The sequence below is a fragment of the Pelodiscus sinensis genome, chromosome 12 (genome assembly GCF_052426305.1).
Source record: "Pelodiscus sinensis isolate ZL-2025 chromosome 12, ASM5242630v1, whole genome shotgun sequence".
NCBI classification, from domain to species: domain Eukaryota; kingdom Metazoa; phylum Chordata; order Testudines; family Trionychidae; genus Pelodiscus; species Pelodiscus sinensis.
In genome coordinates this window covers 5,159,057-5,181,413 of record NC_143063.1, presented here as the reverse complement: position 1 = coordinate 5,181,413, position 22,357 = coordinate 5,159,057, and the positions used below count along the sequence as shown (strand labels likewise).

The window sequence follows — 22,357 nt, the reverse complement described above, 5'->3', positions numbered from 1 at the left end:
CTAGGCAGGACCAATTCCAACTAAATCAACCCGGCCAGGGATTTGTCAAGCCGAGACTTGAACACCTCTAGGGAAGGAGACTCCACTACTTCCCTAGGTAACCCATTCCAGTGCTTCACCACCCTCCTAGGGAAATAGTTTTTCCTAATATCCAACATGGACCTCTCCCACCACAACTTGAGACCGTTGCTCCTTGTTCTGCCATCTGTCACTACTGAGAACAGCCTCTCTCCATCCTCTTTGGAACCTCCCTTCAGGAAGTTGAAGGGTGCTATCAAATCCCCCCTCACTCTTCGCTTCTGCAGACTAAACAGACCCAAGTCCCTCAGCCTCTCCTCATAAGTCATATGCTCCAGCCCCCTAATCATTTTGGTTGCCCTCCGCTGGACCCTCTCCAGTGCGTCCACATCCTTTTTGTAGTGGGGGGCCCAGAACTGGACACAATACTCCAAGTGTGGCCTCACCAAAGCCGAATAAAGGGGAATGACAACATCTCTGGATCTGCTGGCAATGCTCCTCTTAATGCAACCTAATATGCCATTAGCCTTCTTGGCTACAAGGGCACACTGTTGACTCATATCTAGCTTCTCATCCACTGTAACCCCCAGGTCCTTTTCTGCAGAACTACTACTTAACCGGTTGGTCCCCAGCTTGTAACTATGCTTGGGATTCTTCCATCCCAAGTGCAGGACTCTACACTTGCCCTTGTTGAACCTCATCAGATTTCTTGTGGCCCAATCCTCCAATTTGTCTAAGTCATTCTGTACCCTATCTCTGCCCTTAAGCGTATCTACCTCTCCCCCCAGCTTAGTGTCATCCGCGAACTTGCTGAGGGTACAATCCATTCCCTCATCCAGCTCATTAATAAAGATATTGAACAAAACCGGTCCTAGAACCGAACCTTGGGGCACTCTGCTAGAAACCGACCGCCATCCTGACATCGAGCCATTGATCACTACCCGCTGGGCCCGGTCTTCTATCCATCTTTCTATCCATCTTACCGTCCATTTATCCAATCCACAATTCCTTAACTTGCTGGCAAGAATATTGTGGGAGACCGTATCAAAAGCCTTGCTAAAGTCAAGGTATATCACATCCACTGACTTTCCCATGTCCACCGAGCCAGTTACCTCATCATAGAAGCTAATCAGATTGGTCAGGCACGACTTGCCCTTCGTGAATCCATGCTGACTATTCCTAATCACTTTCCTCTCATCCAAGTGCCTCAATATGGATTCCTTAAGGATCCCTTCCATGATTTTTCCAGGACCCGAGGTAAGACTGACCGGCCTATAGTTCCCTGGATCGTCCTTCTTCCCTTTTTTGAAGATGGGCACTACATTTGCCTTTTTCCAGTCATCCAGGATTTCTCCCAATCTCCACGACTTTTCAAAGATAATAGCCAAAGGCTCCTCAATGACATTTGCCAACTCCCTCAGTACCCTCGGACGCACTAAGTCCGGACCCATGGATTTATGTACGTTTAGCTTTTCTAAGTAGTTCCTAACCTGTTCTTTACCCACCACAGGCTGTCCATCTTCATCCCATCTTGCGTCACTTGGCACAGAAATCCAGGAGCCGACCTTGTCCGTGAATACAGAGGCAAAGAAAGCATTGAGTACTTCAGCTTTCCCCACATCATCTGTCACTAGGTTACCTCCTTCATCCAGTAGGGGCCGCACACCCTCTCTGATCACCTTCTTCTTCCTAACATGCCTGTAGAAACCTTTCTTGTTATCCTTCACATCCTTAGGCAGTCACAATTCCATTTGCGCTTTCGCCTTCCTGATAACCCCCCGGCATTCTCGAGCTATACCTTTAAACTCTCCCTGGTCATTTCTCCAAGTTTCCACTCTTTGTAAGCTTCCTTTTTGTGCTTAAGTTCACCAAGGATTTCCCCTGTAAGCCAGTCCGGTCTCCTACCATGTTTGCCTCTCTTGCTACGCGTCGGGATGGTTTCTTTCTGTGCCTTCTGTGGCTTCTTTAAAATACTGCCAGCTGTCCTGGACTCCTTTCCCCTTCATGTTAACATCCCAGGGGATTCTGCCCATCAGATCTCGGAGGGAGTCAAAATCTGCTTTTTTGAAGTCCAAGGTGTGTATTTTACTACTCTCTTTTCTTCCTTTGGTCAGGACCCTGAAATCTACCATCTCATGATCACTGCTTCCCAGGTTGTCACCCACCTCCACTTCCCCTATTAGTTCCTCCCTGTTTGTGAGCAGAAGGTCAAGCTGTGCACGGCCTCTGGTCGGATCCTTCAGCACCTGTGTCAAGAAGTTATCCCCAACATTCTCCAAAAACTTCCTGGATTGCCTGTGTACTGCCGTATTGGTTTCCCAACAGATGTCAGGGTTATTAAAGTCCCCCACGAGAACCAGGGCCTGCGATCTGGAAGCTTCGCTCAGTTGTCCGAAGAAAGCCTCATCTACCTCATCCACCTGATTCGGTGGCCTGTAGCAAACACCAACCACAACATCAATGCTGTTGTTTGCTCCTTTAAACTTAACCCATAGACTCACAACAGGTTTTTCTCCCTCTTTATACTGGAGTTCAGAGCAATCGTAGTGCTCTCTTACAATATAGTGCAACTCCTCCTCCTTTTTTCCCCTGCCTGTTGTTCCTGAACAGTCTATACCCTTCCATGACTGCGCTCCAGTCATGCGAGTCATCCCACCAAGTCTCTGTTATCCCAATTAAATCATATTTCTTGGTCTGGGCCAGGGCCTCCAGTTCTTCCTGTTTGTTGCCCAGGCTTCTCGCATTAGTGTACAAACACTTCAAGTAACCAGTTGATCGTTCTATGTTCTCCATTCAAATCATGGGTCCTCCTTTCTTGCCCCTTCCTCTCTGAATTTCTTCCCGGTATCCGACTTTCCCACTCCCCTCAGGGTTTTGGTCACCGTCCCCCGACGAACCTAGTTTAAAGCCCTCCCGACTAGGTTTGCAAGCCTGCCCGCGAAGATGCTCCTTCCTCTCTTCGTTAGGTGGATCCTAACAATCCTTGCACCCGGAACAGAGTCCCATGGTCGAAGAAACCAAAGCCCTCTCTGCGACACCATCTGCGCAACCACGCATTTACGTCCTCAATTCAACGATCCCTGCCCAGTGCTTTCCCTTCAACAGGGAGGATGGAGGAGAATATCACTTGCGTTCCAAATTCTTGGATCCTTCTTCCTAGCACTACATAATCCGCAGTAACACGCTCAAGATCATTCTTGGCCGTATCATTAGTTCCCACGTGGAGAAGCAGGAAGGGGTTTGATCAGCTTGATAAGCCTCTCAGTGACATCCTGAATGCGAGATCCCAGTAAGCAGGACATCTCTCGAGATTCCAGGTCCGGACGGCAGAGGGATGGCTCAGTCCCTCTTAGGAGGGAGTCCCCGACCACCACCACCCATCGTTTCCTTTTGGGGGTGGTGGCCATGGAACCCCCATCCGTAGGGCTACACATCCCATGCCTTCCAGTAGATGGAGTTCCCTTCTGGTTTCTTCCTTGTGAGGTCCCTTCCAGACCTGTCAGCACTGCAGAGCCTGTGGAGAGAGCTTGAAAGCAATTACTTACCTCTATTGCATCGGGGGATTCCCGTGCTGGCCTTTTTCCCCTTCTAGAAGTTACATGCTGCCAGTTCTCTTCTTGGTCATGTACTGCCCTCTCTGGCTCTTCTGCCTGCCGTGCTTGAAGGATTAAATGCTGCCTTCTATCAAGGAAGTCTTCATCCTCTCTGATCAAGCGTAGGGTCGACACTTGGGCCTCCAGTCCTCAAATTTTTTCTTCCAAAATGTCGACCAGCTTGCACTTGGTGCAGATGAAATCCGTTCTTTCTTCCGGGAGGAAGACAAACATGGCACATGCTGTGCAGGTAACAACAGCAGACCCATCACCAACCATTGCTGCTGTCCTGGAAAAGGGATTTAAAAAGAAAGGCAAGAGAACCTCCCACCCTTCCCAACTCCCTCTCAAAACTCCCTGTTAGCACTCACCTGTTCTCAAGCTCCTTGGTCACTTGCCCACTACCTTATAAAGCCCCTCCCCCTACCAAGGCTCAGCCAATCAGCAGAGGCTTCTAGAATTCAAACTTTAATTAGAAGCCCACAGTTTCCACCTGCCAATCACAGCACAAACTCCATCAAGGGGAGGGGGAGGGCAGAGGGGAGGTGGGGGGAAAAAAAGCCTCACTCCCAAACACAGGGGAAAATAAATAAATAGATAAACAAAAAAGAACACACAGCAACCCTCACTCACACCAAGGTGATAGCACAGTTAGTTTATTTGCTTTGGAGCCCTGGGAAGCATGTTTGTTTCCAAGCAGATCATTTTTAAGGCCGCGCTCAATGTAACAACCCCTCTTTTTGATTTGTTTTAATCTGTTGCTACAAGTCACCAAAGTTTCTTCAGCCCCCGGAGCAGGAAGAGCTCTGCCCGCAGCGCCAGTGCGGGTTTGCTTCCCTTGCCTGCAGCGTGTTTCCCTCCAACACAGCAGTTCCCAGAGAGCAGGGCGGGGGGCAGGGGAGTTACTGCCCCACCCCGCAGCGCTGCAGCGGGACCCTGAGGCAGGTGCGGTAGCGGAGCCAAGCGAGCGAGGGCTGAGCATCGGCAGCCCACTCCCGCCGAGCGCTGCCCAGCCCCGGGCTGTGGGGTAGCGGGGCGGAGCGACCCCTGCCGGGCTCGGGCCGCGCCTCGGGGTCGGAGGGGGAGCCGAGGGCGCCGTTTTGCTGGGGGGGGCTGAGCCGGAAGCAGGCGAGACGGGCTGCACGAGGGAGGGGGATGACTCGGGCCGGCTGCTCGGGAGGGGCGCCGCTCGAGCCCCCGAGGAGCCGGCGCGTCGCGCATGCGCGGCAGCATCCGCCCGGAGTTGTGAATGGTGCGGCTGTTGGGCCGGAGTTTGCGAGAGCCCGAGAGGAAGTCGGGGCGCGCGGGAGGGGGGGGGGAGGCGGTTCACGGCGCGCGGCGGCAGCGCGAGCTCAGGCGGTTGCTGCACTGGGCGCGAGGCAGCGGCGCGGGGGGCGAACAAAGGGCGGCGGGACGAGGCGCGGCGCTGGTTCGCGACTCCTGGCAGCCGGCGGCGGCCGCACGATGCCGCGGGTCGTCCCGGACCAGCGGAGCAAGTTCGAGAACGAGGAGTTCTTCCGGAAGCTGAGCCGCGAGTGCGAGGTGAGCGAGCCCCGGCCCGGCCCGGAGGGCAGCGCCCGCCCGGCTGCCTGTGGCGCGACCTGCGCCCGCCGCTCCCCTTATCGCGGCGGCCCCTCCCGCCTCTGATTTGCCTCTCGTCCCCCCCCCCCCCCCGCAGATCAAATACACCGGCTTCCGAGACCGGCCGCACGAGGAGCGGCAGGCCCGCTTCCAGAACGCCTGCCGGGACGGCCGCTCCGAGATCGTAAGTGCCCCCCCCCCCGGAACCGTGCGCCCCGCCGCGTGTGGAACAGAAGCGCCGGGCGCTGAGCACTTGAGCGGGAGCGACTTCCTGACTGTCCGCCCCGCGCCGCCGCCTAGAGCGGGCCGGGTCAGCGGCTCCTGCTGGGCACCGCCGGCTCGTGTAGCCTGAGCGCCCCATTGCAAACCTTCCCGCGCCCCAGGCTGCCGCAGGGCGGCCGAACCCCGCGTGTCAGGACCGGCAGCCCTGCTTCCACCTCGCGGCGAGTAGAAAAGGGGAAACGGAAAGCCGAGAGCCGCCCGAGTTAAACCCCCCACCCGCTTCTTGAAAGAAATGAATGTGTCCTCCTGTCCGGCCGCTTAACTCGTGTGCGCAGTCGTCTTTTCAAAATGCTTTAGGAAAGGGAATCAAGTCATTGATTTAAAACTGATGGCTGGGTGGGAGGAGGGTTCAGAAATGTTTGGTAGAAAGACTATTAGTTTCAGTATGGAGAGTTCATTATACATAGTCTGTGACTTGTTCACAAAGTGTTCCTTTATTTAAAAATCCGTGCGTAATATAATGTAAGTACATCTAATGATGACTCAAACCATTATTCATTTAGTCCTCCCTCCCCAGCTTTGGGAGAGGGCCTTGCATTGGAATGTACAATGGCCGTGCTTCTAAAGTGTAGTGCTCAGTTGTGGAAAGCTTTAGTTATATATACTCTAGAAAACAAGGGGAGGATAATTTTTCATTAAAATTAATAGTCTCCATATGCCAATTTTTACATCCTTAATCTTTTCGAAAATGATTTTTTCTTTTGCATAGTAATAGCTAATATTGCTGTTATTAGAGTAATAAAAATGTATTTTGCGCATTTGGATTTTAAAAGTGTTATGTGAGAGAGTACTTTTTTATACCCTATAATATTATCTTTGCGTGTACGTTGGTGGTACTTTCATAACCACTGCGTATATTGATATTATATGCTACTTGTTTCAACTTTAAATTCCCTTGTCTAGAAAGTTGTGATTTATAGTTCAGAAAAATTTCATTTTAGTCTTATTTATAACTGGAACTTATAATTTAATAAATGTATTTACAAAGTAACCTTGTTACAATTAAATTTAAAATGGGGAAAAAGCCTTTTCAAGTTCTGATCCGAATTATGCACATTTCAAACTAAATTTTAAAAATTGAGATATTTGATTTTTTTCTTAGCAACAGTACTATTAGACCACTCTGAACTGTGAAGTAAAACAGAAGACTAATATGGATCCATGTAGTCAAAAAGTGACTAAAATTTATTTTCTGCATGATTTCTGTTTTGATGTTTTTCAAAAGAGTATGTATATTGTGGTGTATTTGTTAGTGATGTGGTTATTTGCAGAAGTGCCAGAGGGATAGCCGTGTTAGTCTGTTTTGCAAAAACAATGAAATGAATAACAAGAAGTCCTGTGGCACCTTATAAACTAACAGATTATTTGAGCGTAAGCTTTCCTAGGTGGAAACCACTTTGTCAGATGCATCCAGTCACACACTTCTGACAAAGTTTTCTTTTTTTTTTTTTTTAAATGAATCTGACAAAGTGGTTTTTACCCACAAAAGCTTATGCCCAAATAAATCGGTTAGTCAATAGGGTGCCACAGGACTCCTTGTTATTCGCACAGTTCCTTAAAACATGCATATCGAAAAGTCACCAGTTCTTTTTTTAAAACAATGAAAATGGTGGCATAATTTTTCTTTTCATTTAGGGTTTATTTCAAGTGGGAAGAGGTGTTTACCATTTTTTTTAGGGCATATATTTGGCTTAATAAAACCGTTTCGTATACTTACCATATACCTACATTACTACACAGTAAAACTAGCAAATTTTTTAATGCACAGAGTACGTAGTGGAATATAACTTTACACCAATTTTACTGTATTTTAATTTGTGAATAGGAGAGGGAAGTATTCTAATAGTATTTATAGGGGGGAAAAAGTAGATATTTTTCAAACCCCTGCATGGCAAATCTGGGTTTGTTTAAATTATCATGTCACTGAACGTGATTTTCTTTATTTTTTAAAAAAAGTGCGGTTGAAGAAATTATCAATGGAGAAAAACATACATTTTTACTAGCTTTTAAGGTTCCTGGATCAGTGGCAATGCACAGGATTCGTCTGTAACTGAATACTTAACTGAAAACTTCAGATCTAGGTTTATAATTAGTTACAACTATAATGCAGTTTGTGAACAATTCTTTTGTAAAATGGGAAATTACTGTCACTTTACCGTGTCATTTTTATGACTGCCTGCTCTCCCTGCCAGAACTCTGCCCCTTAAAATATCTGGTAATGCCTGTTGCACATAGTTTTTCTATCTACTCTAATAATAGGAAATGGCTTCGTATTTTCTTGACCTAAAACATCTGGTTTGCTCCAGTAAGTCTGATTGCTTGTTACATGTCCATTTAGAAAGAGAGGGTTTAGTATGATCAAAGTTTTAAAAACCAGCCAATTAATTCAGGGGAAAAAAAAGGTATGCAGATATTTTGCTATAGATAAAGGATTTATTCTCATTTCTACTTAAGGAGGTTTGTAACTTATGAGGACAGTGTCCAGAAGTAATATAAAAATGTGGTTGGGACATAAATGCATCATGCAAAAGTCACAATTCTTTAACTTCAGACCAAAATGATCATGTTATGAAATTTATTTTTAAAATTAAACAAGTCATTGGCTGAGATGTGTTAAATTATCAGATATATATTGGTTTTGGCATTTTGAGGCGAGAGAATGCCTATTGCCACAATCTTCCAAATAACTCCCCTTCTTCTTAATGTACATAAATACACAGTTAGCATGAATGGTTCTGAACAAGTTATTCTAGTCTATTAGGTAATGAAAAGCTCTTTGGAAAAGAAAAATAAATGTAACCTTTACAGTCTATTGATCCATAAAACTACTTTTGATCTTTAAAACCTCAAAAACTCTGTATTAAGCATATTTTCTGAGGAGATTGAAATAGTCTTGGTCTCTTGCTTATACATATTTTATAATTACCCATAAATCTTTTATGGTAAATCTTTTAACTTCAAATGGAAATTTTGTGTAAAGTGGAACACTGTGACAAAAGCCAAGAGCTAAAAGGGTCAGGGCCATACCCAACCTACAACTGCTGGCTGGCTGTCTGGCCTGAAGAAAATCAGTCTATAACTTTGGCATAAAAATGCTGATCTTGTGGCCTGATTCTCTTAGTTTGTGTGCATAATATTGGTTTAGTGGTCTCCAACCTTTTTACACCCAAGATCACTTTTTAAATGACAGACCAAGCCAAGATCTACCACCCCGCCCTTCCTTGAAGCCCCGCCCTCTCTATTCTCCTCTTTTCCAGCACTTGCTATCCCCAATCCTTATACTGCTATTTAAAAAAAAAAATTCCCACCATTCCTCGCAGCTACTCACCTGTGCTGTTGCTCGGTGAGTAGCTGCTCCTCAAATGAGGAAATCTAATGTAAATATACTGCGCATGCGCGCAGTTCAGAGAGGGCTCAAAAGCTACTGTCAGAGCCTCTGAGATCTACCGATAGATCGCAATCTACTGGTGACCACGGGTTTAGATGTTAAATGGTCATCATGCTTCCACTCGCTGTGTCATTTGTGGCAGTCAGATTCATGGGAATGACATCCTGCCAAGAATGGAAGACAGGAATTACTTCTGTGGCTGACATTTGATCAGTGTAGGAATAATTTGAAAAGCCCTGGATTGACACCTTTCTCTCCTTTCTAGAGCTCAGTCAGAAATAGGGTTTATGGCAGTGATTCCCAACCTTTTTTATACTGTGGACCAGCAAACCTATTCACAAACTTTTGGCAGACCGGTACCATTTTATTTGGACATTTGCATGTTCATTGTATTTGCCAAAAGCCCCGGCCCCTAGAGCTGCAGCTAAAGCTGTCTGTTCACAGTGGTTCTGGGGGCCCTAGCCTCCAGAGCCCCCCAATGCCCAGCCCTGACCCCAGCATCAGCCACTGACCCCGGAGTCCCCTGGACCCAACTGTCCCAGTGCCAGCCTCCTACCCTCAAGAGTCCCCCAGTGCAAACCCCCCATCCCAAATGCCTCAGTGCCAGCTCCCCACCACAAGACCCCCCCCAGTGCCAGCCTCCTGTTTTCAGAGCCACACTGCAACCAACTTCCCTGAGCCTCCCCACTGCCAGTCCCCAATATTAGCCCCGCCCTCAGAGCCTCCCAGTGCCAGCTCCCCATGCCCAGAGACCTCAAGTACTAGCCCTGCCCCCAGTGCCTGCCCTGCCCTCCATGCCTACCCTGCACTGCCTCCCAGCCACCAGCTGAGCACTGCTGCTTGGATCACAGCTGCTCTAAGGCTGTCCTGCAGCAAACTGTTCTTCTATCTCTGGTAGGAAGCCCTGCTCCTGCCTAGCGCTGGTTGGCTGAGAGGCAGGGCAGGACATGCCTCTCCCGAAGCTGTGGTAGGAGGAGAGGCGCTAGACCGTGTACCCAAGCTGTGGTCCCCATGGCCTGGCAGCCAGTGGTTTGCCACCTGGCACTGATTGGGAACTGCTGGTTTATGGGACTGTAGGCTTCTTGCTAGCTCCCTACAAAACACTATTGATTATGGATGGTCAATACATCACTGATTTATTATATACATATCAACAGTAGCCAGACATGGTTTTCTGGTGATTATGAGAGTAGGAGGGGCATCCCACACTAGAGTTGGGGGGGGGTGTGAGAGAGAGAGAGAGGGGAGGTTGGCGAAAAGAGCCATGTTTACATGATACATTAGATGGGCTATTGAATTTTGCACATGAACTATTGCTATATTATACTTGGTTTGGGAAAAAAATATAATGCTTCTATAAATTCACATGATAAATGTATCAGTATTTTTAGATGGTCTGTGGGCCAAGCTAAGCTTGCACGGTTCCAGCGGCCTTTGGGAGCTGGCGTGAATTCATATTTTCTCTTGTCTTTTCTATTATTTCTCCCCCACTACTTCAATCTTTTCCTGTGTAAGGATGCCTTCTCTTGGTGCCTCAGACTAGATTTTTCCCTCATATAGAGTTCTATTATAAAGCTAAGCTTCCATGGGTCTTCATAAACTTGTGTAACCTGGAAAGTTGCAAAATTCAGATGTCAGTCCTTTCAGTGTTTTGTATTAGTGTGTGCATGTTTTTAATAAAAGCATTGGTCTTTAAAGGCTGAAAGTGCTGAGAGTTTGGCAGTAAAGCTGCCTGACCATGTTTGATGTTAGTGCATTGTTGATTCAGAACAGTGTTTAAATCTAGGAAACTGTTTTTCAAAATACTGTGTTTATATATGAGCCAACTATACATTTGGAAAATAATGTATTGTAAAGAAACATCAGAGTTCTGATGATGATGGCTCTAGTTCTATTCTTATGGTTTACATGTTACCAGTAGGGATGTGAAAGTTTAACCAATTAACTAGTAAGCTTGAGCTTGCTAGTTCAAGTTAACTGGTGGTGTATGGAGCAGCTCTCCACCTATGTTTAACCAGTTAACCAATTAAACGGGGTTTTACATCCCTAACTTGACCTATTGATGGAGTACATCCTTAAGTAACACTTCTGTCTAGCATTTCATGACACGTTTATTCTATTCAAAATGTTTTTCTTTGTTGCATATTCTAAACAGAGAATACACTGCTGCAATATCACTTTTATACTAATGATTCCTGTGATCAATTTTAATGACTGTCTGTTTTGGCTTAATAGGAATGCTCAAAAACTGCCTATAGGAGAAAGTCATTAGGTGAAACCTAATCACAGGATATTAGTCTCTTCTGCCACAAAAATGTCAGAGCAAAGCAGATTTCATTTTCAAAAACAAGGAGTTCTGTGGCACGTTAAAGACTAACCGATATATTTGGGTATAAACTTTTGTGGGTCAAAATCACTTTGTCAGATACATGCTTATGCCCAAATATATCGGTTAGTCTTTAAGGTGCCATAGGACTCATTGTTTTTACAGATACCTACTAACATGGCTACCCCTCTGAGACTTCATTTTCAAAGTGGGAGATGTTGATCTTTTGACTCTGTTCTACTGTAGTGACTTACACAAAATGACACAGAGTGAACAATATCTTGAGTGATGGTTTATTATCACTAACTTGCTGAATTTGGAGTTGCTTAGAGGCAAAATTTATTTTAGACTCTCTCAGAAAATCATCTCTATAAAGTCAAATTATTTTGAGCTTTATTTTATGTACTTTTTATGAATAAAGTGTTTTCTGGATTAGTAGTCTTTTACATTTAATAGAATAATGGCAGTCAGTCCAGAAATTTGACTGCAAGTTACCTTATCTGATACTAAAATTATGTTTTGGTGTATGTGAGTAATCATGTATGCATTTCAATACTCTGTACCGTATCATAACTGAAATAGTGAATCAGAATTCTACTTCTACATACCCACTGTAATTGCTGTGATATGTGTGAGTCTAAATTTCTTATGAAAATGAAACTTATTTTCAGTGGAAATTGGAGTTTTTTTATTCAAAATCAGTGCTCCCAGAAACAAGTCTTTGCAGCTCACTTCTTAAAATTCTTATAACTAGGGAAAAATTGCTTCTTTTTACAACATGCGAGCACTTTTTAGTAGGTTTTGGTAGTGAGTTGGTGGTATGAGATTTCCTGACAGAATTCTGAAATAATAGATTCTAATGTCAGCAAAAACTGATTTGAAAGAAAGTATTGATTCCATGTTGCATTTTATATCTGAAGCAGCCAATGGCAAATGTTGTCAAAATGGAATCAGATGTTTGTAACTTAATACTGAAGAAAAATGATGAGTGCATGTTTTTGACTCTTAAGTATTCTCTATGCTGCCTGGCTTAAGACATAAACTGATGTAAAAATAAATGACTTCCTGCATAATTTATGTAATGTCTTTCTCCCTGATCCTGTTTGTATTGATTTTTCTAAAAGGCTTTTGTGGCCACAGGAACCAATCTGTCTCTCCAGTTTTTTCCGGCCAGTTGGCAGGGGGAGCAGCGACAGACACCGACCCGGGAATATGTCGACTTTGAAAGAGAGGCAGGCAAGGTAAGATGGAAATTGTTGCAATGCAAAGATTGTGCCGCATCAGTGGACTTTTGATATAAACTGTTAGTAGTATGACATTCTTAATGTTCCACAGTTCAGTTATGAAAATACTAATGAAAATTAAGATGAAGTCTGCTAAATCCTAAGGATTGTGGAAAATCATTTAATTGTAATTTATTTTAAGACCTTTGCCCAAGGAATATTAAAAAGTGTATGTGGGATAATACTTGGCTCATTCCTTCTATTAACTTTTATTATGGATTGCGGGAGCCCACTTTGTCGTAGTTTCTAATATACAGTAGACACTCCTTTAGGGTTGCATTAAAATTACAAACATTAGCTAGTAAGTTATCTTTGTGACTAATGAAAATTTCTTGGAGTACATTCTGTTGGCAGAGCTCAATTTGGCAATTCATATGAAATATAGGAGTTATTGCTTTTGCTCTTCAACTAGATTTTTTGTGCCTGACTTTCACCACAGCAAACTATAAAGAATAAATATTACTTTAAATGAATTGCTGGATTTGTCTGTTTTGCTGATCTGAAATAGTTGATTCATAGATTAAAATTCCTTACTGGCACAGTGGTACTTTATTAGGGTACGTCTAGACTACAGGGTTCTGTCGACGGAAGTTTTGTCGACAGATACTGTTGACAACACTTCTGTCGACATAGAGCGTCGAGACACATTCAGTTCTGTCGACAAAGCAAGCTGCTTTGTTGACAAAACCCTGTAGTCTAGACGCAACCCTACAGACAATAACACCTTCTGTCAACAGAACTCTGTCCAGCTCGTCCAGGGGTGGCGCCACTGTCTTTTTTTGTTCTGCCAAAGATGATGGAGAGTCATGATCTTATATAAGTTTTTTAACTCGTTATACTTTTGGCCTTCATCCCCATCTGTGAGTTCAACAGGTTGACTGTACATCACATGAAGTACTTTTTTGTACTAAACCTGCATCCTGTTAATTTCAGTAGGTGATCCCTGATTCTTGTTATTTGTAGAGGTAAATAATAGTTCTTAATTCACTTTTTCCATGCCATTTGTAATATTGTAGATCTGTCATATCCAGCCCCATAGTCATCTTTTTCAAAGAACAATCCCAGTCTTTTTTTTTAATCTGTTCTCATAGGAAGGATGATCCATATCTTTAATCACATTTGTTGCTTTTCTCGCTCTCTTTTTCCATTTCTAAAAAAATCTGTTTTTGAGATAGGACTATCAGAACTGTGCACAGTATTTTGGCTATACCATTTTTGTAAGTGAAGAAAGGGCCTAAAACCCCTGACTTATGTCCTCGGCCTGCATTTACAATTGCTCAAGATGCTTATCGTAAATGAGGGTTCGTGTTACGATGCCCCCAACTTGCGACACTTCCCCAGGAACCGATCGCGTTGCAAGCCGGGGGCCGCCTATAGATGTATTATGGATGTAGATAGTGGCATTTATTGTCGTCTTATTCCTTTCCTAATGGTTCCAGACTTGAACTTTTTTTTGTCTGCCGCTGCTTATTGAATATATATTTTCTGAATACTATCCACAGTATCTTCAAGAGCTTTCATGAATGGGAACAGTTAATTTAGATCCCATTATTTTGTGTGTATTCTTGAGATTATGATTTCCCAGAACTTTGCATTTATCAACACTGAATTTCATTTGCTATTTTGTTTCCCAGTCACCCAGTTTAGCGAGATCCCTTGGGCTATGTCTAGTCTGCAAGCCTCTTTCGAAAAAGAGCGTCTAGACTGCAAGCAGTACTTTCGAAAAAGCAAGCCGCTTTTTCTAAAGAAAGCAGCGAGTGAGTCTGGATGCTCTCTTTCTAAAAAGCCCTGTTGGCATTCAAGAACGCCTTTTTTCGAAAGAGCTTTTTCGAAAAAAGGCGTTCTTCCTCGTGAAATGAGGTTTACCGCCGTCGAAAGAAAAGCCCTGTTCTTTCGATTTAGTTTCGAAAGAATGCGGCTGCAGTCTAGACTCAGGTGAAATTTTTTTCGAAAAAACCCTTGAGTCTGGACACAGCCTTTGTAATCCTTCACAGTCAGCTTTGGAGTTAACTCCATCTTGAATATTTTTTTACTGTCTGCAAACTTAACCCCCCAGATTTGCAGGAACTTAGCATACTACTGCAAAGCTAAATAGAATTAATTCTGTCACTGTATGCTACTTTGTACTTTTTACATTTTAGTTTATATTTAAACTCTCAAGAATATTTGGTTAAATGTAAGTCTCCTTCCATATTTTTCAATTTAAGGTCATTTTAGAAGTAGATGATCACCCAATAAAAAATGAATAGTAGTGTCATACTTTGTATAAATCATGAATCCATGGATGTGATTTAACATTATTATCAGTCACGTATGACATCAAGCTTGTAATATACGGAATTTTCTTTAAAGTGAAGCAGCTCCCAGAGTATGTTAAGAAAAGAAGCAGCCAGGATAAAAAGATGTGCATTATGGTACAGAAAGCACCTAATAGCATTATAGTTTTGCACTTTAGTTGTAGGCCACTTATTCTGTCTATAACTTTGTAACATGGTTTTATTAAGATTTTTATTCACATATTAGGGATGCACTGAGGGCGGAGGAGGCCTCCCGTTGGGCATATCCATGTGTGTGGGTGGGTTGCTGCAGTCCAGCCAGCTCTGCCACAAGATCCCAGTTAACCGGTTAAATGTAATGTTTAACTTGTTAACTATTTAAATGGGATTTTACATCCCTACCAGGTTTCAACTGTCTCTAAAATCAAAGACATATGATTTCTCTTTTTTATAAGCTATAACTCTTGAGGCAGTGGAATAATGTGTATTTGTTCATCACTGGAGTTGTGCCAGTGAGACATGTTTTTAATTACACGAATAAAAAATAGACTATTGAGGGAAGATGTCATTAATTATTATTCGAGGCATAACTCTGAAATCCTGAATGTAGATAAACGTCCAAATACTGGAATCTTTTTATTCTAAAATTCTTTACTGTTTCAGTGTATTTGGTTAACTAATATCCTAGAAATACTTTGTTTGTAAGTGCATTCCTGACATTTATAAACTGTTTTTGTCCTTAACCATGTAATTTTATTCTCCAGATGAACAGTTTTCTAAGGAAGCTTTAAAAAAATTTCCATAGAGTCCAGTTTGTCGTCTAGGACAATGAGTTAGCTTTCTATTCTTTGTCCATAGAATAAGTCTGATAGATGAGGCCTTGTGTGGATAAAAAATTCCTTAATAGTTACTGGGACTCGGGGGCAGATCTTGCAGACCAATAAGTGCAATTATAGTTATTTTCAGGGCTCGCCAAGTGGCGGCGAGTCCCGCTCTCTAGCTGCACTGTTTCGTGAGGTTCTGCGCATGTGCAGATCGCTCTGCGCCGGCTCTTCTGGCTCAATTATTTGTTCAGCCCTGGTTATTTTATACCTACAAGGATCTATACATTCTTGAAAATTTGCCACAGGATCCTAAAGCTCACAAAACAAAATCCCTCAACAATCTTCTAAAAATAAAAAGGTCTAAAGAAGTGTAGAAGTTGCATAGTGGATTAGACTTGTGACCTACGTAGTCCTGTCTGACAGTGGCTATCACAAGATTCTTCACAAGAAGGTTGAAGAAACCCAACAGTAGGCAGCTGTGGCCTACATGAGTGTAGTAGATTAGGGTTACCAGGGGTCCGGTATAGACCCAGATTGTCTAGTATTTTCGCCTCCTGTCCGGTTAAAAAAAAATTCAGAAAATACTGGACACCTAAAATGTTAAGTTGAAGCTGTCTCTGACTGTTGCATTGTTTTTGAGAACTGCAGCAGCAGCATGTCATAACAGTGTTGTCTGGATTGTGAGAGTATTTTCCTTTTAATTTTGAATTTGTTACTTTTTAATTTTGAGTGTCCCTTTTGTTTTTTATTATGAGAGAGAGAACAGAAGCTTCCTGATGTATTTTCTTCAGACCATTATTTTACATGCTGTAATCATAAATTTAAATTTCAACGTATCTTTTTTCATTCTCTCTTCATATGAGGCTTATTTTTGTGACACTTCTCTGAGCCTTTTCTAAATTTGCAACATTATTTGATGTACTGGCAACCAAATAACGCACATGATATTTCAGATAATTGATTTGTATAAAAACTTGATATTTTTCTTAATTTCAATCCTTATAAAGCTTAACATCTTTTTTTTTTTTTTATGACAGCTGCACTCTGATGAGAGGTCCTCAACAAGCTATCCTCCTAGATAACAGTCTTTTCTTGAATTCACATAGTAAATTTAGATCCATTTAAAGTGTTTGAGTATCTTAAATCTCCTCTTCCATTTTCTATTAATATTGTCACTGTCATTCACCTAGATTAAGTTCCTCTGACCTTTGTCACTCTTCTGCAAATAATGTCACGCTTGAGATAATTAATAACTATATTAAACAGTGGATGGAATATGGATCATTGAGGCATTCTGCTGTAAACCTTCAGCCAAAATGTAAATTGACCACTTATTCCTATTTTGTTTTCTGTCTTACTCAATTTTTCATGAATGACAGTGCCTCTCAGAGCATGACTGTTTAGTTTCTTCAGCTTCTTTTGAGGGACTTTCTCATGGTTCTGCTGCAAGTATAAATACATGTTAACCAGTTCTCCTTTTTTACTACTTTATTGGCATATTAATCATTCTTATGTATGAGCAAGATAGACTTTTCTTTGCTGAAACCATGCTGGTTTGACTCAGTTGTGTCCTGATGTTCATTTTTTAATTATCCTTTCAACCAGTTTACTGATGTAAAGTTTGCTGGTCTCTAATTCCCCAGATCACTCCTCGAGCCATATAAATATAGATTTAAAATATATTTCTATCCTCCAATTCTTTGGTATAGTGGCCTTTTTAATGGGGCTTTATATTTCTGCTAGCATTTTAGCTGCTTCGTGCTTGAGCTTCTTCAGAAGTCTTGAAAGTATATCATCTGGACCTGGCAACTTATTTCTGTTACGTGATCAGTGTGTTTCAGCATCTCTCCTTCTGACACCTCAGTTTCTTATACCTAATCTTTATTGCCTAAAAAGGTTAGATCTGTGGTAGGTATTTCCCCAATATCCTTTGTGGTAAACTGATTCGACAAATGAGTTAGCTTCTCAGATATGTCCTTATGTTCCTTAACTGCTATGTAACATTTGGTAATCCAATTCTTTTTCAAGCTTCCTGCATATTTAAATAATTTATATTTAAATATTTTCTTGTTTGTTTTTATATCTTTTAGCTATTTGCTCTAAAATCTATTTTTTTCTTTCTAATTTCCCTCATATATTGCCTGCTGTAACTTACGCTTGTTGACTTCTCTAGGATTACAGTTCTTTCAAAATTTGGGCATTTTTGTTTGAATAACCTTTCAAGCATTGTTAGTTAGTGATGTTGATTTACAGCTTGTCTTCCTAGTTCTCTTTTTTGTTAAGTGCCTTCTGAGGTACTCTTAATGTTTCCTTAAGTAACTTCTATACCTCTAAGGGTTTTACTTTGTTTATTTTTTACCTCAGGATCTTTTTTACTTGACTCATTTTATTGAAATAATTTGTTTAAAGCTTGGTATCATAGTATCTTTTTTTTTTTTCAGCTTTCCTGGTATGTTGAACCTAAGTAAATTGTGATCACTATTACTTAATTCAAGAATTAACAATAGTAGAAAAACTAAGTAGAATAGCCTCCTATTTATGTGCTTTGGCTCTTGGAAGAGCTAATCACTTCCTCTGGGCATTGTCCTATTGTGTCTTTTTAACAGCTGGTATAAGGATAATTGAATCAGCTGATGGTGTACAATATTACTGTAATTTATGTTAAAATTGGCTGTTACATGGTATATATACCCATGGTGCATAAGTAGTGGTGTGTATGCTGCAAATATGTTTTGGGAGCAGACTTGACAAACAAGCCTGCTCTAGACAAAGGAATGTGGTTTTGGGTTAAGTTTTGTAAGCCATGGATAGACAGTGAAAGTACATTTACAAATAGTTTGACTTCTCTGTTTACTATAACAAATGATGGGAGGAACAGGATGGTAAGCGTGCTGGGGAATGGACCAGAGTTAGATATTCCTGAGGTCTTCCTGGCTGTTGAGGCAAAGACAGTGGACTTGGAAATATAAGGGAAGCAAAAAGATATTTTAATTATTCATCATTTAGGGCACAAAGGGGATGGCACACTCTCGTTCTCTGAATATTGGATCCTCTTGTTTGGAGATACTGGAAACTTAAGGTGAGAAACTACTTTGGGCAAAGACATGGTTAGCTGGAATTAAGTTTCAGGCAATAGAAAGTGTTGTTTTTGTAATCTTTCACCTTTATACTTTTTTCGTAGTATTACTTAATTCTCTTTTTAAATAAACATATTCCTGTTTTATTACAAAACCATCTTAGTGCAATAGCAAACCTACAGTTGGTGTGCACACTATCTCTGGAGGCAGCAGACATAGTAATTCTGTGTGTATCCAGTGAGAGTCACTGGATGATACAGAGAGGTATCTCTGGGAAACTCTGGATCTGGGGTTCAGTGAATGTTCTCTAAAATGTAAGTAAAAGAATATCAGAGTCGTTGAGTTTTTAGTAAGGCAGGCAGGCTTGTGTGAGAGGGAACTAATGCATAGTCTAAACACCAACCAGGCTTTCCTTTGTAGAAGCAGAGCAAGGTAACATAGTGGTTTACAGTTCTAGGTGCCCTGGTGAAAAAACAGAGATGATAAAGCCAGTGGGATTCACTGAGGACCATCGTGTGTCTCATCACAAGAGATCTTTAGGTCTGAAATGGCCATAACGTTGTCCCTGTTTTTGAATAGCACACAGAATATCTAATATGCCCTACTTACCGTATTTTCCGGCGTATAGGGCGACTGGGTGTATAAGACGACCCCCTATCTTTTTAATTAAAAGATAGGGTTTCATCTTATACCCCAGCGCCCCTCCGCCTCCTTTGCTCCCGGTGTCCCTGGTCTGCTGGAGATGGTCCCCAGCAGACCAGAGGCACCGGGAGCAAAGCCGCCAGGAGCACCTGGGCTGCCCCCCCCCCCCCCCGCCGGAGCCCCTCCGCGGCTTTGAAAGCCTCGGGGGAAGCCGGCGGCGGGGCATCCCAGGCGCGCATGGGCTGCCCCCCCGCCGGCTTCCCCCGAGGCTTTCAAAGCCGCGGAGGGGCTCCGGCGGGGGGGCAGCCCATGCGCGCCTGGGATGCCCCCCCGCCGGCTTCCCCCGAGGCTTTCAAAGCCGCGGAGGGGCTCCGGCGGGGGGGCAGCCCATGCGCGCCTGGGATGCCCCCCCGCCGGCTTCCCCCAAGGCTTTCAAAGCCGCGGAGGGGCTCCGGCGGCGGGGCATCCGGCGTACAAGACGACCCCCGATTTTTGGGGGATGTTTTTTAACATCAGAGGTCGTCTTGTACGCCGGAATATACGGTAGCTGGAAGTCCAGGGAGGAACTGCGATTAGGAATGGGCTTTCTAATTTCGGTAATTCAGATCTGTATGTCCATATTGTTTCTGTGCTTAGGGCACAATCCTGTTCATAAAAGATTTCTCTGACAGGATGATCTTATTGATCCACTGACCTAGAATTCAGGAAATTGAGGTTGAATTGTCAGCCCTGTAGACTTCCTATGTGAAATTTGGTCATGTCCATTTAGTTCAATGATACCTAATCTCTAGCATGAGAACCCAAGATATTATTTCAGAAAATCAAAGGCCCACAGTTAATTAGCACTAATTTTGTTCATTTTTTCTTACTCAGATTACCACTCTGTTCTCCAAGATATTTTAACCTGTATCAAGGTTGTGGAAAACAATTGGGGATTAGTAATTGGCTTACCCTTGGTTTTGTTGCTTCTTTTTCCCTATATTGGGCTGTTTTGGTTATCTGTGGTTCAGCTTAGCTATCATTTGATATTCAGTTCTCCCCCTCTTTGTGATGCGATTGTTGGGGTATGTCTACACTACCACCCTAGTTCGAACTAGGGTGGTAATGTAGGCAACCGGAGTTGCAAATGAAGCCTGGGATTTGAATTTCCTGGGCTTCATTTGCATCTCGCCGGGCGCCACCATTTTTAAATGTCCGCTAGTGCGGACTAGGTAGTTCGGGTTAGGCTTCCTATTCCGAACTACCATTACTCCTTGTTTCACGTGAAACGAGGAGTAACGGTAGTTCGGAATAGGAAGCCTAGTCCGAACTACCTAGTCCGTGCCGCGTGTAGCCGCACTAGCGGACATTTAAAAATGGCGGCGCCCGGCGAGATGCAAATGAAGCCCGGGAAATTCAAATCTCGGGCTTCATTTGCAACTCCGGTTGCCTACATTACCACCCTAGTTCGAACTAGGGTGGTAGTGTAGACATACCCTAGGTGAATAGGATTGTTGTTAGATATCGGAAGTAGTGATGGGACAGCAGTTTCTTTTTATAGCCCCTCAGGATCATGTTCATGTATAATGTACAGTTTCATCCCATCCCAAAGCTAAATGGCCATGGTAAAATTTCATTTTTACCAGTTGAAACTTTTTAGGTCAGTTTTATGGAGATTTGTTAAATCAAAGATAATTTTCCAGGTTGTAGTGATTTCATTTGAGTGAGCTTCAAATTCAACAGTTAAACTAATCCATTATCTAAGGTAAGACTTCGAATTTCCTAATTCTGGCCTCTAGCCTCCTAAAACTTGTCAAAGTCAGAATGAAAATAGAATAATTGCTAGGTTAACTTTTATAGTGGGGAGCCAGCTATATGGGTTGAGTGTTGCATGCATTGCTATACTTCCTGAAGTCCTTGCAGCATAAGTTTTGGTAAAAATCCAAACTCTTGTGATTCTCTTTTCTTTACTTTTTTGCCTCTGTTTATTAGGGAGAATTGTTGCAGTTGTGCAGTTTTACATTTTTTAAATACAAGAGAGATGTAAAAGCTTCATCTAATTAAAGATTGATTATTTTTGATCAGCCTCACTCAGCCTTGTAAACAGCCTCCCCTTGTGTGGCTAATGAGGGAGTAGGCCTGACCTACTTTAAAAGCCAGAGGCGGAGCGGTCAGGGGAGTTTGTAGGAGGGAGTCCTAATCTGGTTAGGAAGACCTGCAATGCCTGTCAGCTCTGCTTCTGTTGCTTCTGCCTCTGCCTGTAGCCAGACAGACCATTGGATGCCTCTACCCAGATCCTGATGTGGTTTTGCAGGGACTCTGCCTTGCAATTCCCACTTACAGAAATCCAGGCTTGAAGGACCATCCAATATGAAAGGTGCTTCCTGTTGGAATCTCTCAGGAAGTAGGTCAGAGAACTATAGGTGGAGGTGGCTAGGTTGAGGAGCATGAGTCCATGAGGAAATCCTTGAGAATATTCATGTGGAGACCGCTGAAGCTATCCCATTACAAAAGACTACTGACACACCACTGGTGGAGGAGATGACTGCATCAGGGGGACACTGGCAGCTGGTTACTTCTGGCAGCAGGCAGTGTTCCACCCCTGCTCCCAACCCTCCCACCATAGTTTTGGAGAACCATTACACTGTTCTGAATACAGGAGGTAAGGAAGCATCCCCTAAAGCAGAAGAGAAACCTTGTACCCCCAAGGCTGGGAGATCTGCAGCCACCACTGGGAGGAGGAAATGTAGGGTAGGTGGTGATTGGAGACTCTCTTCTGAGGGGTTTGGAGGCACCTATCTGTGACCCTGAAATGTCATCTCGGGAGGTAGGCTGCTTGCCAGAGGCCCGTGTCTGACTACTCATCATGGCCGTCATATGTCTTGAAGGATGCTGGGATGCATTATTAAATTGGTTGCTTTTTGCAATGTTTTGTGTGGCTCAATAGACCAATGTGAGAAAGGCTTGTTCAGCTGCAGTAGGTACAGCTCCATGCTGTAGTAGTGTTAGTTGTTATAATCTGTTCTTTCCTCTTCATTCTTTTCTTGCTCTGGTTTTCTGCCAAAGTCTTGTCATAGTGCTTTTGTCC

At 43.1% G+C, this 22,357-nt stretch overlaps 1 protein-coding gene across 10 annotated transcripts in view; it reads left to right on the top strand.

The window, feature by feature from the left end:
* The first annotated feature begins 4,762 nt into the window (after positions 1–4,762).
* CBFB (core-binding factor subunit beta) overlaps positions 4,763–22,357 on the top strand; it is a 153,324-nt gene continuing 135,729 nt past the window's right edge. Inside the window, exons 1-3 of one of the 10 annotated variants that reach the window (XM_075940406.2) lie at positions 4,797–5,153; positions 5,290–5,376; positions 12,313–12,429. In XM_075940406.2, the coding sequence (XP_075796521.2) occupies positions 5,076–5,153; positions 5,290–5,376; positions 12,313–12,429 (282 nt within the window). In that variant the 5' untranslated portion in view covers positions 4,797–5,075. Of the gene's footprint in view, positions 5,154–5,289; positions 5,377–12,312; positions 12,430–22,357 lie in introns of all 10 variants that reach the window. The other 9 variants (XM_089781427.1, XM_075940409.2, XM_075940412.2 and 6 more) reach the window with 9 other exon arrangements.